The 16,832-nt window shown below is 39.1% G+C and overlaps 1 protein-coding gene across 2 annotated transcripts in view; it reads left to right on the top strand.

Annotated features, from left to right (window-relative positions):
- Nucleotides 1-6,601, top strand: part of MDFIC2 (MyoD family inhibitor domain containing 2) — a 115,783-nt gene extending 109,182 nt beyond the window's left edge. For both annotated transcript variants that reach the window (XM_063703905.1, XM_063703904.1), the window contains one exon: nucleotides 5,697-6,601. In XM_063703905.1, coding sequence (XP_063559975.1) covers nucleotides 5,697-5,956 — 260 coding nt within the window. In that variant the 3' untranslated portion in view covers nucleotides 5,957-6,601. The remainder of the gene's footprint in view (nucleotides 1-5,696) is intronic.
- Nucleotides 6,602-16,832: the final 10,231 nt, after the last annotated feature.

Here is a 16,832-nt window from a genome sequence, read left to right as displayed (position 1 = left end):
GGCTCCCCTCAAACACACTTGTGGAACCTCCCTGGATTGCCACCTTTTCCACTCTAATTAAAGATGATGCTTTCTAGTGAGAGAGATTCTCCCTCCTAATCAGCCAGTCCCCAGTTGTACATTTAACACCTCTGGAAGCTGTGTTAATTCTTCAGTGTCATTAGGGTATCGCTTTGCTCATCACAGCCTCCATGTCCTAAAGGTACCCTGGGGTGTAGAAAGGAAATGAAGCCCAAGGGGGTTTTTGTCATGGCTTTTTGCTCCCAGCAAAACACCACTGTTGATTGTGCAGCCTGCAGGTCTCTGATCCATCTTAAACCTTCTTTAATTCAGGTTTAAGGAATGGGAAAGCCAGGTGGGCACTTCAATAGCAGTGATTAGAGCCTCTGCCAGGATGCCAGGTGTTCTATAGAGGAGATTTAATATACAAAGAACTTGTGACAAAGGTTTTAGAAGAGCAGAAAAGTCAAATACAGTGAACAGTAAGCTACCCAGATATTAGCAACAACAAGAAGGCTCTCCCACCTCTTCCTTTTGTCCCTCCAGACTACTAGTGCACTGGTATGAACTTGGAGACCACTAGTACTAACTGTTGTCAGATAGACTACTAGTCACTAACCACTATCAGATAGAGCACTAGTTACTAACCATTATCAGAAAGACCACTAGTCACTGACCACTATCAAATAGGCCACTAGTCACTAACCATTAGCAGATAGACCACTAGTCACTAACTGTTATCAAATAGACTACTAGTCACTAACCATTACCAGATAGACCACTAGTCAGTCACCAATCACTATCAGATAGACCATTAGTCACTAACTACTATTAGACCACAGTCACTGCCGTTAGCCAGAGCCACAGAGGGATATACATTCAGAGAGAGATAAAAGCAAAGAGAAGATAAAACCACTGCCTAAGACACCACCCAAAGCAAAGAGCAGGAGGAGAAGCATCCTGAATTTTCTCTTCCTCCCATCTTGCAGGTTCTGGTTACTGCCTTCTACTGGCTGAATCTAGACAGAAGCCACTAAGAGCAACTGGAAAATGATCTTTGCCAGTCTTGGGAATCCAGCACAGAGGAGGGCAAGAGGAGGGAATGGAGAGGGAAGCAGGCCATCAAGAAGCTGGTAGTGACCTGTGCCATGCTCAAGTGTGTCAGAAGGAAACTGGGAGCATATTATGGAAGGCAGGTTGGATTCCTAGTTAAAAACTGTGGAGGAGTCAGTCTGGTTCAAATTACAGTGCTGCAATAGCCTATGTTTCCTGGGGCATGCCTCTTAAACACTCTTTGCCTCAGTTTCCCCATCCATAAACAGGGATCATAATAGTACTCAACTCAGGGTTATTTGGAGGCCTGTGTAAGCTGTATGTGGAGGCCTGCACAAAATTTGCAATAGCAAAGACATGGAATCAAACTAAATGTCCATCAATGATAGACTAGTTAAAGAAAATGTGGTACATATATACCATGGAGAACTACACAGCTGTAAAAAAGAACAAGATCATGTCCTTTGCAGGAACTTGGATGGAGCTGGATGCCATCATCCTTAGCAAACTAGCACAGAAACAGAAAACCAAATACCACATGTTCTCACCCATAAGTGGGAGCTAAATGATGAGAACACATAAACACAGAGAGGGGAACCACACACACACTGGGGCTTATTGGAGGGTGGAGGGTGAGAGGAGGGAGAGGATCAGGAAAAATAATGAGTACTAGACTTAATAATACCTGGGTGATGAAATAACCTGTCCAATAAACCTCCATGACACAAGTTTATCTATGTAGCAAACCAGCACATGACCCCTGAACTTAATAAATGCTAAAAAAAAGAATTTAAATAAGTAAAAAAAAAAGTTACAAAACAAAGGTTCTAAATATAGAAGGAGAAGAGAAATGAACACCGCCCCCCCCCCCAAAAAAAAAGTATAGAGGGCTGTAGATTGGCTTTTGGCAAAATAGTTGACACATATAACAGTGGGATAGAGACCACAGGCTTTGGATTCAGAAAGACTTAGATTTGAATCTCTGCTCTACGATCTTACAGTTGGGAGGATTTAGGACAGTCAGAAACAATCCCTGAACCTTAGTCCTTGCATCTAAAAAATGAGGATTACAATATTTACTTGTTAGAATCATTCATTGATTTAGTCAGTCAACCAGAGAGAGAGATATGGCTTTCTTGCCTCTTGCAACGGAGACTCTAATAGGAGGAGGTAACAAACTAATTAGTTTCATGCCATCCTATGGTCAGTGCTACGAAGAAAAAATAAAACAGATTGCTGTGAGAGTTTCAGCAAGGATGTGATTTAAAGGGAAGGTGTTTAAAGCTAAAAACTTAAATGTTTGAATAGGAGTTGGGTGAAGTTGAGGGGCAGGAGGGTGTGCAATGCAGGCAAAAACACAGCATGTGCAAAGGCCCTGAGCCATGTGCATTCCAAATACTGCAATTTAGTCAGTGTGGCTGGAGTGCTGTGAGTGTGAAGTAAGTAAAGTAGGTCCAGAAGTCAGAGAAATAGGCAGGAATCTAATCATGCAAGGGCTTGTAGGCTAAGGCAAGGATTTGGCACTTTTCTCTAAGGGGAGAGTGAGTTGTTTAAATTTAGAATTAAAAATACTGAAGGAGCTGATGAATTTGAAGTGGGCTCGTGTGGAAGCAGAGTGTCCTTGCCAGGAGGCTATTGCTGTTGACCTGCTGGTGGCTGATGGTGGCCAGAGCTAAAATGGTGGCCCTGCAGGTGGTGAGCAGCTTGTGGATTTCGAATACGAATTTGAGGTGGAAACAGCAGGACTCAGCAATGAATTGCACGGGGAAGATATGATGAGGAAAAGCAAAATGACAAAGAATGACTACCAGGTTTCTGCCGAATTCATCTGGGTGTTCAGAAGCCATCCATAAAAGAAAATAGGAGGAGGAACAGGTTTGTAGGACTGGGGAGAGAGAGATCCAAAATGCAGTTTGGCCTTGGTAAGTGAGATGTTTTGAAGATGTTGCAGAAGAGACGTGCAGCAGGCAATAGCATATATGGTATACGCTTTTGGATGGGCTGAGAGAAGGGGTGCGAATCCTGGGATATGACTTTGAATATCACATTTATTAAACATTAAAGCACCAGGAAATAGTGCAGGCAAAGAAAAATATACTCATTCAGGACAAGAGGAAATCCAACGCTTTTTTCAAACAGTTGCAAAATTTCCCCTGAACTGCTTGTGCAAACAAAAATTGGCCATATGCAAAACAGTTTTACCTGCTCATGTAGAACTATTTAACATGCCTTTTAGGAAAAGTGTGGAACACACTTGAAAGTTCGGAAAAATCTGTTTTCAATTCATTAATGTTACCATGTTGTTTTTGGGCAAGAGACTCTGCCTTTTAAAACCAAATAAAAAGGACTGACTTAGAAACAGAAAAAAATGGGCTCTATTCTCAAGTGCAAAATAGGGAGGTAGAAGGAAACAAGTGCCAATTTGGCCAAAGGATTAAGCCAAAACTTTTTTTTCTTTTGTAAATAAAATCTACAGTATACATTAGAAGAGGAGACCTCCAGAGTCTGCCAACTTGAGGAGACATTGGCAAGAGCAATTGAACCAAAAGGTTGTACACTCCCAGGAAATTATAAGTCCACTTTACGAACAGGTCCTTCACACTCTGATAGGAAACACCAGCTCCAATCCTTAAGGTCACCTGCATTCCCACCGTACTTAGCTCCAAAGCAAACTTTTAACCTTGCATGTATAAAGGACAGGATCCAGTGGACTCATTTTTATATGGTCACAAGCTTGAGTAAGTCTCTTGAGCATTCAGCCTGAGGGATCACAGAGTATTCACTTGGAGTATTGTCTGCTGACAGCCTCTTCTTTGCCAATGGCTGCTATAGTAGTGTTCTTCATATTGGTAAAACTCGATGAGGTTGTATGTCCCTCATCTTTGACCATCTTTTCCTTTTCAGAAAAGCATAGTAGAAACAGTCTATATACTATTACTAACTTACTCTTGCATTTTTGTGGGAGGTTTGTGGTGACTTATGAGATATGGGAGAGTTGGTCACACACTAAAAGCTGGCTCTAAGTGAAGAAAAATACAGCAAATTTGGCAAAGAGATGAGTATGTACACAGTAGAGGTATTGTGGAATATGCTGCCTAAACTATAAATACTGAGTAGTGGCCACAGCACCTGCAACAATATATGACAATTAAAGTAGTCATAACAGTCATGGTGTGGTTCTTTACCACCATCTTTCTGGGAAGAAAGGAAGGGAAGGGAAGAGAAAGAGGATGGAGAGAAAAAGAGGAAAGAAGAAAGATTTCTGTTTACTTATATTCAGGACTCACCTTACAACTTTATATAGTGTTTTTACAAGAAACCAAAGTGGCTTTCTTTAAAATATTGTTCCTTTTCATAGGATGTTTCCATATTTTTCTTTCACTTACAGACGATTATATGAATAATGAAAGAAAAGAGCTTTCTGGGAAATAAAAGTAAATGAATACGGCGATAAGAGCACTTATACTATAGGCAAAATATCTTCTATATGCTTATATACTCCCCATTGACTAAAGTCTGAAAACCAAAGTTATTAGCATTCTTATCGGGAAAAATACAGATCCTTATGAAAGTCAAACTTAAATCAATTGATAAGCCCATCTAGAGGAGAAATTTTTCTCCAATTCTTGCTAGAATGTTACTTTCAATCATCAATAATCTTCAGATTACTGATTTTAATTAATTAGATAATATATCACATGAACACTTACCTACCCTTTTACAAAGCACTCACACATTTTTTAGACTTTTTTAACTTGAAAGAAAGAAAAGTTAAAATTTTAACGAGAGAACTGCTACATCTTCTAACTAATTCCCTTTATGCAAACAAAAAACATAATAATCCATAACCCATCACAGCTGTTTGGCTAGAAATTACCAATTACCTTCAGTGCCTTAGAGATACTTTCCAGATTTTTACAAGTCTGTGTAGTAAATTTTTAAACCAATTTTCTTAAAGAGGATTGATAAGATTTAAAACCTTTTAGGCATATGATGACGTATTTCACTTAAACAACTTGAATATAAAATCAAGGCTTTACATAACTGGAGGGAAACGGAAACAGAGATTAAAAATAAAACACAACCCAAAAGCTGTGATTATTTTAAAAAGCATTTATATTAAGTTTTGAAATGTGCTTTTCGCTTGCACTGGAATATGGGTGTGGCAGATTTATGGGAATCCATGTCGAAAAATAACAAAGCCTGGTGACAAGAAACAGGGCATTTGTACAGTCTCTCCTTGTCCCCAATCCTAACTGCTTCTTAAGCCCCATGTATTTGGGGAGTCCCTGCAATTTTTCAGACAGTTGCAAGGTTTCCAGAGAGGTAGCTAATTGTGTGGCTTCCCAGAGCCTTGCAGGCAAAGTAAATAAAGGAGTTTAGAAAAGTGACAGCACTTTAAATAACCGGATTATGTCGAATCAATAGGAAATGCTCAGGAAGTTAATAAAGCAATTACTTAAGTAGAGTGAGTACTGACATGGGGGTGGGGGAGCTTGAGAGAAGAAGGGTGTACATTACCTCTAATGTGGATAAATAATTAAGAGTTGGCTATCAAGTTATCAAGTATCCCAGCACACATGCCTGTCCTTCATAGACGCCCCCAGATGTGCCACTATTAATTGGTCTTCTTCTTTAAACAGAGGAGTGTGCCTCCCTTATCCTCGCCTGTCTGTTTTGCCAGTTTTGGGACTGTCTCCTGATGCTCCCCGGCACCTGCGAAACGGTGTGTACCAAAATGTGCTGCCCCTCTCACCGGTATCACCACACCTCGGATGAAAACCACTCTCGGAATGATTGCAGCTGCAATTGTGACATGGACTGCAGCCTTTTTGAATCTTGCCATGAGACCAGCGAGTGTCTGGAACTGGCCATGGAGATTTCAGAAATCTGTTACCGCTAGCACAGTGAAGTAACCACATTCCAGCAGTCCTTTTGGCCACGGTGGGAAATTCCATTACAACAAGACTGATTTCCATGTGCTGAAATGTAAGGACTGTACACATTTCTTGGATGCTATAGGCCATTTTATTCTGCACCTGTCTAGGAAAGCTAGTATTGTCAACTCAATGGTCTTATTCCAAATTTCACAACCGCATGGCTCACTGAAAAATAAGATTCTTGATCACATGTGATGAACAAATCTTAAATACCTCTTAAATGCTGTAGGTACAAGATGTTTCTTGACTATAAAATAGCATGTTAAGCCACTGCGTTATTGCACTCATCAGCTTGCATCATGGATTCAACCTCATTCACAAATTCAGGACAAATTAGTGCATTCTTTTAGAATTGACATACATTAGCTCGTCTTTCTAACGGACTCATGCATAAACATTATGCATTGTTGGTTATTATTAATAATGTATTGTATAACATCATTTTGTAATTAAAAATTTATTTATACAGTCTCTTAAAATTCACTTATATGTACAGTTTAGGTAGGAAAGGGAATTAAATGAATTAGAAACCATGTTCCTGTAATTACAACAGATGTCTCTAAAACATCTCCAGTGAATTTTGAATATGGTGTACTTCAAGAGAGTACTATAATTCTAGACCATATTATTGTATGTCTATGACTATGTCATAACAGGTTATTCATATTCTTAATTCGTTACAGAAAGGCTCTTAGTTATTCTAATAAGCATAAATGAGAATTATGTGCAAGTTTCAAAAAAAAATCTCAATCAATTCTTCACTTGCTTCATTTTTATTTGTCAGGTACAATAAGCAACAGGATATTAAAACAGATTCAGCTCATTTTACAAAAACTATCATTTGTATAGACACCAGAAAGAAATACGCGTTCAGGGTACTTATTCAGCACCAAGCTTCTTAATATAGCATGTGCTTCAGAAACCATGTTTTTCTTTGTCTGATAATTAAAGTGATCGATAATTATGTCAAGTACTTATTTTACTTATTTTTTTAAGAAAAAGATATGATATAGACTGGAAAGTGATTTTCGACTCAAATAAGTTTAAACAGTTTGTGGTGAAAACACATCTAGGTTAAAGTTACTTTGGAATGTTCTTTACTTTCTGTAGAAACAATTCTACAGTCCTTGGGCAAATACGTTGCTCATTACTTTGTGTTAATTTCCATGGATATATCTTAATATTTTCACTGAATATAAAAAAGCATCATGCATGAGTAACCAAACAAAGAACACAAAAGTGAAATGGAGAATTGAGGGAATTTTTTTTGTGTGTAATTTAGGGAAACAGCAACAACAAAAGAAAGCTCCAAAATACCTGTTTTTTCCTGACTTAGGTAATTTCAGGCAAAATCACCATTTGCTTTATTTCTGTAGCAAACTAGCACATTTTTCCAATTTGAAATAAACTCTCCCAAACATTGAAAACTATTCATCTGTTAAAAATATTTGTAAACTGCCTCTAAAAAGGCATTTAACCACTCTCAACTTGCTCCTGGCAGTGCAGTGCCCCCATGGTTAATGCTGATTTCATTCCTGTTTGATGACCATGTTATTCACAAACCACTGAGCATGAAAGTGCCCCACACCTTCCATGAAAAAGTCTTTCTGCTTTTCAGAAGCTCGAAGAAACAGCTCTATACTCGATGCATAGAACTTGTAGATCATTAGAAGAAAAAAAAATAGATTCCTAGAACAGGAAGGGAACATAAGGCTGTTCTTATGCAACCTTCTTATATTTCACAGGGGAAAAGAGAGGCCCCACGAACTGACTTATTCAAGACCACACAGTGAATTATTGGCAGTGTCCGGAACTCTAACTTGGGTTCTAATTTTCTGACTACCTGCACTACCCAATTCTCAGTCCAGCTGGTACACAGTGGTACAGGTGTTACAATTGTTAAAATACTAAAACACTACCAGACTGACTCATCAACAGTTGTTCCCTTGCACCTCCTAGTGCTTCCTTATGTCCCATCCCTCTTGGCTCCTCTCTGAGCACCCACCCCTCTACCCGTGGTCTAGTCACTAAAGGAGGAACACCTGGGGGTCTCTGGAACCCTATTCCTATAATATGGTACCTGGTATCATTGGTGAGGCCATGCCATATTGGTGTTAAATATTTTAATTATCATTCCCTTATTCTTTCTACTCTACATACCCTCAAATTATGCAAAGATTGTGCATTTCAAATGTGAATTGAATGCTTGTCAATTAGAGACATAAAAATCACCAGGTCTTATGTGGTAATGTGGTCAGAACACTACAAGATCTTTCTGTGGCCTTGCTTTCCACGGTTTGTTAACTTTGTTCCTCACTTTCAGAATTCACTGTGATAACAGAAAGGGTCGGTTATACAAAGTGTGAAATTTCTTTTCTTTATAACCAATAATAAAACATCATCCTTTTTGCAAACATGAATGGCTTTTTCTATTGAATTCTTACACAATAAAACATACGCAGCTGGGAAAATACAATTGCAGAAGTAAGGCAGATCAAAAAGGGATGTGGTTATTGATTAAATACAAATATCAGAATCTGAGAAGGCTCAGATATTTTCTGCAATGATGAAGGCCTGTGATTACAAATAAAGATAATGTTGTTCTTTAAGGTAGGACTTCTCAGGGAACAGAGTATTCTGATTTAAGGAAGCACACTCTTATAAAAGAGATTTAAGAACATACAATCTTTATATAGAATGAGGAACAGACATTTTTTTTCCTACAGCATTATAACCACATATCTACATTGTCTTTGCTCTGCTCAATGGATTTTTTACAAAACCACTGCTTCTGTAAAAGCCAACAAAATATGGAAAGCAATGAAGATACGAAGTTACGTTTGACTTGCTAATGAAATTTTCCCACTACATAAGCTGATAGGCCTACAAAATTAATTATCAATGCTGGACAATCAAAGTTAATAGAGCAAAAGTCGCTTCAGTTTTTTTCCAAAGGAGCAAGAAAACATCCAGGCAGAGAAACTTTACAAATAGGAAACATCATGGGAGGGCATATTAGCATTTTTTCAAGAATAAATGTATAGAAGGAAATATTTGATAGGCAGAATTAATTACCCAGTGCCTCTAAGTTTCTTTCTCTCAACAAAATGGACAAAAATATTAATATGTACACTTAAGTAAGGTTGTTTGACTGTAAGAATTTTGCCCATCAAATACTAAGTTCCCTCAGTCCACACAAACTATAGACTCTGATAAAATATAAATATTTGGTTTAAGAGTTTATTGGGTGTTTTTTGAAGAAGATCTGAGTAAAACCTAAACAGTTGCCACATGTATCTTCAGGTGAGCTGTGTAGAAAGGTAAAGTGAATAGAATCAAACAAATTTCTAGTGATAATCAACATAGGGGCTGGACTTGGTAGCCTGGGTAACATAGTGAGAACCCTGTCTCTACAAAAAATAAAAATTTAAAAATTTGCTGGCATAGTTGTGCATTCCTGTAGTCTTAGCCACTCAGGAGGCTGAGGTGAAAGGATGGCATGAGCCCAGGAGTTCAAGGATACAGAGAGCCATGATTACACCACTGCATTCCAGCCTGGGTGACAGAGCAAGACCTTGTCCTCAAAATAATTAATTAATTAATATGGGACTAAAATTATATTTTGGGGCTTCTCCAACAGAGGTCTGAATTGCTCCTAATATTACAGGGAAGGAGCCCAGAATGTGGGGAGAGGACAAGAAATGCAGGTGGGGGCCAGAGCTGCGCCATTATTTGGATAAATATGCCTCCTTCTGGTCTACCATCTTGATATGCTTCACAGCTCTGCTTTTGCCACTGCCTCTAAAGCAGTGGTTCTCAATTCCCTCCCTCACAATTTGGCAAAGCCTGGAGAGACAATTGATGTCACAGTGGAGGGCAGGAGACTGCTACTAGAATCTTGTGGATAGAAGCCAGAAATGTTGCTAAACATCCGTAAGGCACAGGACAGCCACCACCCCCCACGCCCACCAACAAATATCTAAATGTCAACAGCATTTCACTGAAGCATTCTGTCAGTCTCAATTATCCATCACCAATTCACCTTTAGAAACTGTCGAAAATAGAGTTGCCAGACAAAACACAGGATGCAGAGTCAACTTTGAATTTCAGAAAAACAACAAGCAAGCATGTCCCAAATATTACATGTGACCTACTTATACTACGAATATGATTCCTCATTTATCTGAGATGCAAATGTAGCTGGGTGCTCCTTATTTCTAATTGCTAAATCTGGCAACCCTAGTTCTAAAGACTCCACGTTTTGAGAAGGAGTCAACAGAAGTGATGAACCTTCAGCTTTCTCCCAGCCTTCAAGAGAGTAGGGGTTGTTTATCTTTTTGGTGGGAGGCCAGGACATTCATTGGGCCACATTTTACAATGTGGTGTAATTTAAGAGAGGTTTGGGGAGTCTGGCTTAAAGATCACCTCTATGGCATTTTCCTTCCTGTCTGCCGCTTACACAGGGCCCATGGCCCTGGACTACCCTGGCCAAGTCTCCTTCTCTGCTTCACATCTTGATTGGCAACTGAGGAGGACCCCTCAGCCAAAGGGTTATCTTGATTCAAAGGGTGGGAAGCAGAATTACTTAGGCCTGGAGATCTAAAACACATTTTCTCATTCAATCCTCGGCCAGAAGGACCTGTATTAGAGGTGCTTGCACAGCTATAAGGGAGTATTTTCTTCTCTCCGGAATTTTCCTTTCCATATATCGCTATTAGGGCACTTTGGGGGAAAGGGGGTAAGTGGGAGGGCGAGATGGAGACATTTTTTGGTCATGGCAATGCCATCTACTAAAATCCGAATTTCACCTTACACTCTTAGTATATAGTTAGGGGTGGACCAGAGAGATTGATGTGTTCTCTACATAATTTTTATTTTTATTAATTTATTTTACAGATGAGAAAAAATATCATATAGAAAATATTTAAGTATTTTGGTATATTATCACATTCTCTAACAGCTGTATAAAGTAGATTTTATTATTATTTCCTGTGTTTTTTTTTTTTAGGGAAAGAGTCTTAAAGAGATTAAGTAAATTGTCCCAGGTTACACGGCAAATAACCAATTATCACAAGGTTTGAGGCCAAATCTGTTCATTCCAAAACCCATGCTTTTAATCACTAAGCCTAAAAAGTTGTACATGTGAAAAATTATGAAACCAAGATAAAGTTCAAGTAGTTACTTTTAAAGCATTCAGAAAAATACAATGGCTATATCAAAGAAAAACATTCACTGGTAGTAAATGTTTTAAGAGTTGTTATCCTGTACAATGATTAGAATTTGGAACATCTTCGAAATGCTTTTAAGATACGTACCCAATAAGTAATAAATGCAAAGTCAATGTATTGCAATTTAATCCTTATGTCAGTAGCTGTGCCTCATTTATCTATGGTTACAAAGACTTACCTTTTAGTGTTCCATTTTAGAAAAGCAACTTTGATCTTTGCTTTAAGAGAGTCAATCGTGCACAATGCACCCAGGCCAGCCCCTCATCAGCATTCCACCAGAGGGTACTAGGAGCATGAATTGTTTTTAATCAGTCAACAACACTATGCTCAAAAAATGCATTCTGATGCTTAGACCTTTTATCTCAAAAGCTATACAGAATCCAAGGTCATGCTAACCTCTTTTATGGTTTATTGTTCCTCAAATGTACTTAGAGTGAATTTACAAAGCCACAATTTATTTTGTGGATACAGAGCTTTCATTAAGTTCAGCACTCCCCAACATCTTCTTTGTTTCCTCTTTCAGCACTTTCTGCCTATGGTTCCTCATTTAATATCAAGTTCCCGTAAAATTTAAAAAATAAGATAAGAATATAGAAGAAGATCCTCTCAGTAGCTAAGCTACTCATCATTTAAAGTTGAGACTTCAGAAAGCTGCATTAACGTGTCCAATTACTGCTGTGTAGTTTGCAATACTAGGGCCAGTCCCTGAAATCAGGGATGAAGGCAAGAGGCCAGGATGGTCCCACTGTCACTACTCTGCCATTGCTGTGATCCTATAATTGCCAATGTGGGCATGGCAGTAAACCACCTGGCACATAAAGTGAGTTTGTAAAACTGCCCCCAGGAGGCGAGGTGAAGATGGTATTCCAAGGGATGTAGAAAAGCCTGGACTGTATACACCCCAGGAAGTGATTTATTAGCTCACTTTCTTGATGCCTTTCATTCCAAGCAACAATATACATAAATTCCTAGTTACGCATTTATAATACTATATTAGCAATGTTTTATAAGTAATTCTGTGAATAAAAGTATCTGTGTGGCACCAAAATCCTCCTGCATGTAACCAAAGGTACTTGAATAATATTTTTGGAAAACATTAGGTCAAATCAAAGCAATGGTGAGACCAATTAGGTGGCCAGGTAGGAGGCTACTGCCCAACTTCAGGTAAGACCTAGTAGTGACCTGGACTAAGATGGTGATTGTGAAGTGAGCTTGCAATTTATTAAGGAGCAGATGAAAAATCACTGAAGAATAGCAGGAGATTACATGATTAAAGTGGTGGAGGAGGAAGATTGACCAGGCAGCAGCATGCAGGACAAATTAAAGCCAGGAGAGTAGAGACTGAGAAAGGTGCAATTGCAATAAGACATGGGGTGATGAAGGCTTGAAATAGGATGGTGACAGGGAAACAGGAGGGAAGAGATGGATGGGAAAGAAATTAGAAAAGGACCATTAGTCCTTTCTCAAACTCTTCTTATTTTAAAACTCAAATATTCCCTACTGTCTATCACATATATGAGTCATGAAGCCATTATTTTCATTAGGGAAGAAATGGGTTGGGGAGGGGGGAGTTCTATTCCAAGTGGAAAGTCAAGGTATATTTTTAGCTACATTAAGCCAGCCTTCTGCTGCTCTGCACACTGATGTAATTCCAACATAAAATATAATCTATAATATTCCAGGGGAACAAATCCAATTCTTGGCCATATAAATTTTCATATAAGTCCATCACAATTCATTCCCAAAACATCTCATTCTCTTTGAAAGCTGGAGCTGCAGCAAGTGATCAAAAAGAGTAGTTTAAAATTGCTCTGGAATTTCCAGAGATGCTAAATCTAACCTGCCTACGGTGCAGGACCAATCCCCCAAACTTTAAATCAGAGGTAAAGCATTTTATGTTTTAAAAGATATATTCCTAAAAGTTTATCATGGTGTATTAAAGTCAAATGTGAATTATTACTTACCAAATCTGGAGCTGATGTCTATTCTTGATTACCCTAGGTAGGCGAGAATAAGTATCTTCCAACCAACATATTTTTTACCTTTTCATCTGCCTCTTGCTATTTACAATAGAGTGAAAAATAATAGCCAAGGAGTGACTTTGCTAGGTTGGGCGAAGTGCAAAACCCATCTGACTATACTCTATATTGTATTCCAGGCCCCTGGCAAGTTCTGCTTCATGGAGAAAAATAATGGAAACTGACTTCTCAATAGCTGGATTGGTCCTGTAGGAATAATCAGTGAACACTTAACTGATGAACTTTCAGCACATTTGCATGGCTTAGAACTTAGTGTATATATTATTGGTCATGCCTGAAATGTACTTCTCTCTGCCCTCACTGGGGCTTTCTGCATGAGAGAGAGAGTTACCAGGATGCCCTATGAAACTCTAGAACTAGCATAAATTTTATAACTAATACCATCTATGCAAAAAAAAATTCCTGTCAATTCTCCTGGCTTTATCCTTTGTGAACACAGCAATTATTAGTAATTCAAGATTCCTCCTGGGGGTGAGGAAAGTAAGAGAATAGAGGTCATCCTTGAGTTTAAAACCATCTTGGAAGGATTATACTTCTTTGTGCTTGGGGCAGTAAATTACTTAGGCACTCAAAATTGGAGAAACATTCTAAAGATTCATGGTCTCAAGCACCCTCTCTTCTGATTTTTGGGGTGTTTGAACCATTAGGAGACTCCTACTCCAGAATGCCCTGTTACAATTCAGGTATATTTCATGAAAAGTTTTCATGTTAGCTTTGTAATAGCAGAAAAAAAAGGTTGCAGACTACAGACAAACATTGGTTCTAGTCATCACCACCATTTACCAGTAAAATGCATTGAGTTAGCAACTAAACCTCTCTGAGCCTCAGGTTGCTAGATAATAAAGTGTTGTTAATAATACCTACCCTATTGGGTCATTGTGAGGAGTAAAAGAGATGATTCAGCCAAGTCTTTAGCGTAGGCTTAGTATATATGGTAAACTCACTAAATTTCAGCTATAATTATTGTTATCACTACCTAGTTCATTTGTTTCCATGACACATGAGAGATGTCTATTCTTTATTTCTGCACTATCCCACATCATATCAACTTTTTGAGACTTATTCCATATACCATCCCTTTCATTATTCCTGTTCACTCCTCCAGGAAATGAGCACTTCTAATTCCCATGTCTCTTTATTTTTTCTTCTCTTAGATACCACACACTTTTCTCCCAAGATGAGCATAATACCTCCTGTAGTAGGTAATAAGCACTTACGTGTCAGTGCTGTATGAACAGCCATTAATGCATTATCTCACTGAACCACCTCAATGATCTCTGAGAAAGGTATTATGACCCCCATTTTATTGATGAGGAAAAGTGAGTCTTGGAGACTTGAAATAGCTTTCTAACCAAGACAACACAATGGCAGAGTAGATATTTGAACTCTAGAGTTTGTCTGACTTCAAACCCCATGTCTTCCTCACTTTACTATAAAGACAATAAAGAGAGCTGTAAGATGGCCATGGTTGAAGGCCAGGTTGGCCAACCCAACATTTTGAGGATTTAAAAAGGTAGGACAGTGGCAGACAGATAGAGACGAGTTTATGGTGTTGATTTCCTTAGAGACCCTTCTCTGTGATGCCTCCCCAGGGGAAAGGTGGGGTGGCTGCCCTTCTCCTTAATGTGGTGAGAGGTATGTCCAAGTGAACACTCAGAGAGCTTGCTACATGGCCTTTTTTTATGGGGAGACAAAGTGAACCGCATTGACTCCCACCCAGGAAATCAGAGGGTTGAGCTTCTTTGGCAGCAGAGTGAGGTAGAGTTGCCTTTGCCCAGAAAAAAAAGCACCACACTGCAGAGCAAGCACAGGCTGGGAATTGTGTGGTCTGATGGACTACATATGGGTGAGGTGCCTGAGAAAGAGTTGGTCCCAGAGCTGTCTCATGCTCTGTCTCATAAGGCCACCAGAAATGTCTATGAGACTTCAGCAAAAAGAAATTATGTGTGCAACACCAAGCCCTGGATAAATAGGGTTTATATTCACAGGTCAAAGGAACACACGTGGGAGACCCTTCTCCATCATGGGTACTCTGATGAAACCATAAAAGGCACCCTTTAATGAAATTGGCACCTTAAATGTATGCAAGATGCAGAGAATATGCCACAATGTTATAAGAGTATCAATCAAATTAGAAGCTTTCTATCCTCTTTATCCTCTTCCTACCCCCCTACTCCCCATTCGGTCTTGGTGGGTTCAGGAGCCACAGTGCCATTGAAGAAGGAAACATGGTAGCTAGAGAAAGAGGAAAGGCCCATAACAGACCTTTCTTCCAGCAGCCAGTCCACACAGTAGTCCCCAGATAGAACAGGAGAAGACATTGACTGAATCAAATTCAGAACTATGGTTCTTAGTACTCAAACTAGGTTATGAATTGAGACTATGTTTATGACTTAAAGGCTGTCTGACAGACATGTCATGGGGCTTCCCTGAGTTTACTTCCAAGAGCTAGGAAAAGACTCCCTCTGACAAAAAAATATAAAAGAATGGCAAGAGACAAATGAAAAGTTGCTTTTATAATGACACTTTATGAGCACTGATTATTTAACATGCTAGCGATATTTGTTTCCCATCACACAGTGGAAGCTTCTTGGGGGCTCCTTTTTCAGCTAAGAAAGGTTTTTCTCATTCTCCTCTTAACCACCCCTCAATTCAGTGCCATCAATGAAATCCCTTTCAACTATTAGGTAACCTTTCAAAATAAAAATTCCTACGGTTGAGTGTGCTGGCTCATGCTTGTAATCCCAGAACTTTGAGGGGGCAGAGGCGGGAGGGTCACTTAAGCCCAATATTTTAAGATCAGCTTGGGCAACAGAGTGAGACCTCATCTCTACAAAAAAAATACCAAAAAATAAAAAAATAAAAATTAGCCAGGCATGGTGGCATGCACCTGTAGTCCCAATTATTTGGCAGGCTGAGCTGGGAGGATCCTTAAGCCCAGGACATCAAGGCTGCAGTGAGCCAAGATCATGCCACCGCACTAGAGCCCAGGTAACAGAGCACAATTTGTCTCAAAAAAAAAAAAAAAGAAAATCCCATTATTGAAAATGAGAAGACCATTACTGAGATTGGTTTTTTTTTAATACAATGAATGAATATATGGTCATTTGAAGTAAAGAAAACTTAATAAGTCTTCCAGTTTCTGGAGTATGCAAAGCTTCATGTGACATACATTGTGATGAGGAAAGGATCTCTTTCTGTGTTTGAAGTGGGGATGTTGAGGTGTAGATGGAATAAATAGATCTCTGTAGTTCACAGTGGAAGCTCATAGCAGTAGTGGGTCAGGACTATGGCATAAAATTTTTGTTTTTTGGGTTTTTTTGAGACAAGGTCTCACTTTGTTGCCCAGGCTGGAGTGCAGAGGCACAGTCATGGTTCACTGCAGCCTCAATCTCCTAGACTCAAGTGATCCTCCAGCCTCAGCTTCCCAAGTAGTTGGGACTACAGGTACACACCATCATGCCCAGCTAATTTTTTTTTTTTTTTTTTTTTTTTTTGTAGAGACGGGGTCTTGCTATGCTGCTCAAGCTGGTCTTGAACTTCCAAGCTCAAGCAACCCTCCCACCTTAGCC

The sequence above is a fragment of the Gorilla gorilla genome, chromosome 2, assembly GCF_029281585.2.
Source record: "Gorilla gorilla gorilla isolate KB3781 chromosome 2, NHGRI_mGorGor1-v2.1_pri, whole genome shotgun sequence".
In the NCBI taxonomy this organism is placed as follows: Eukaryota; Metazoa; Chordata; class Mammalia; order Primates; family Hominidae; genus Gorilla; species Gorilla gorilla.
The sequence above is the reverse complement of the archived record's forward strand: the minus strand, read 5'-3'. Positions and strand labels throughout refer to the sequence as shown.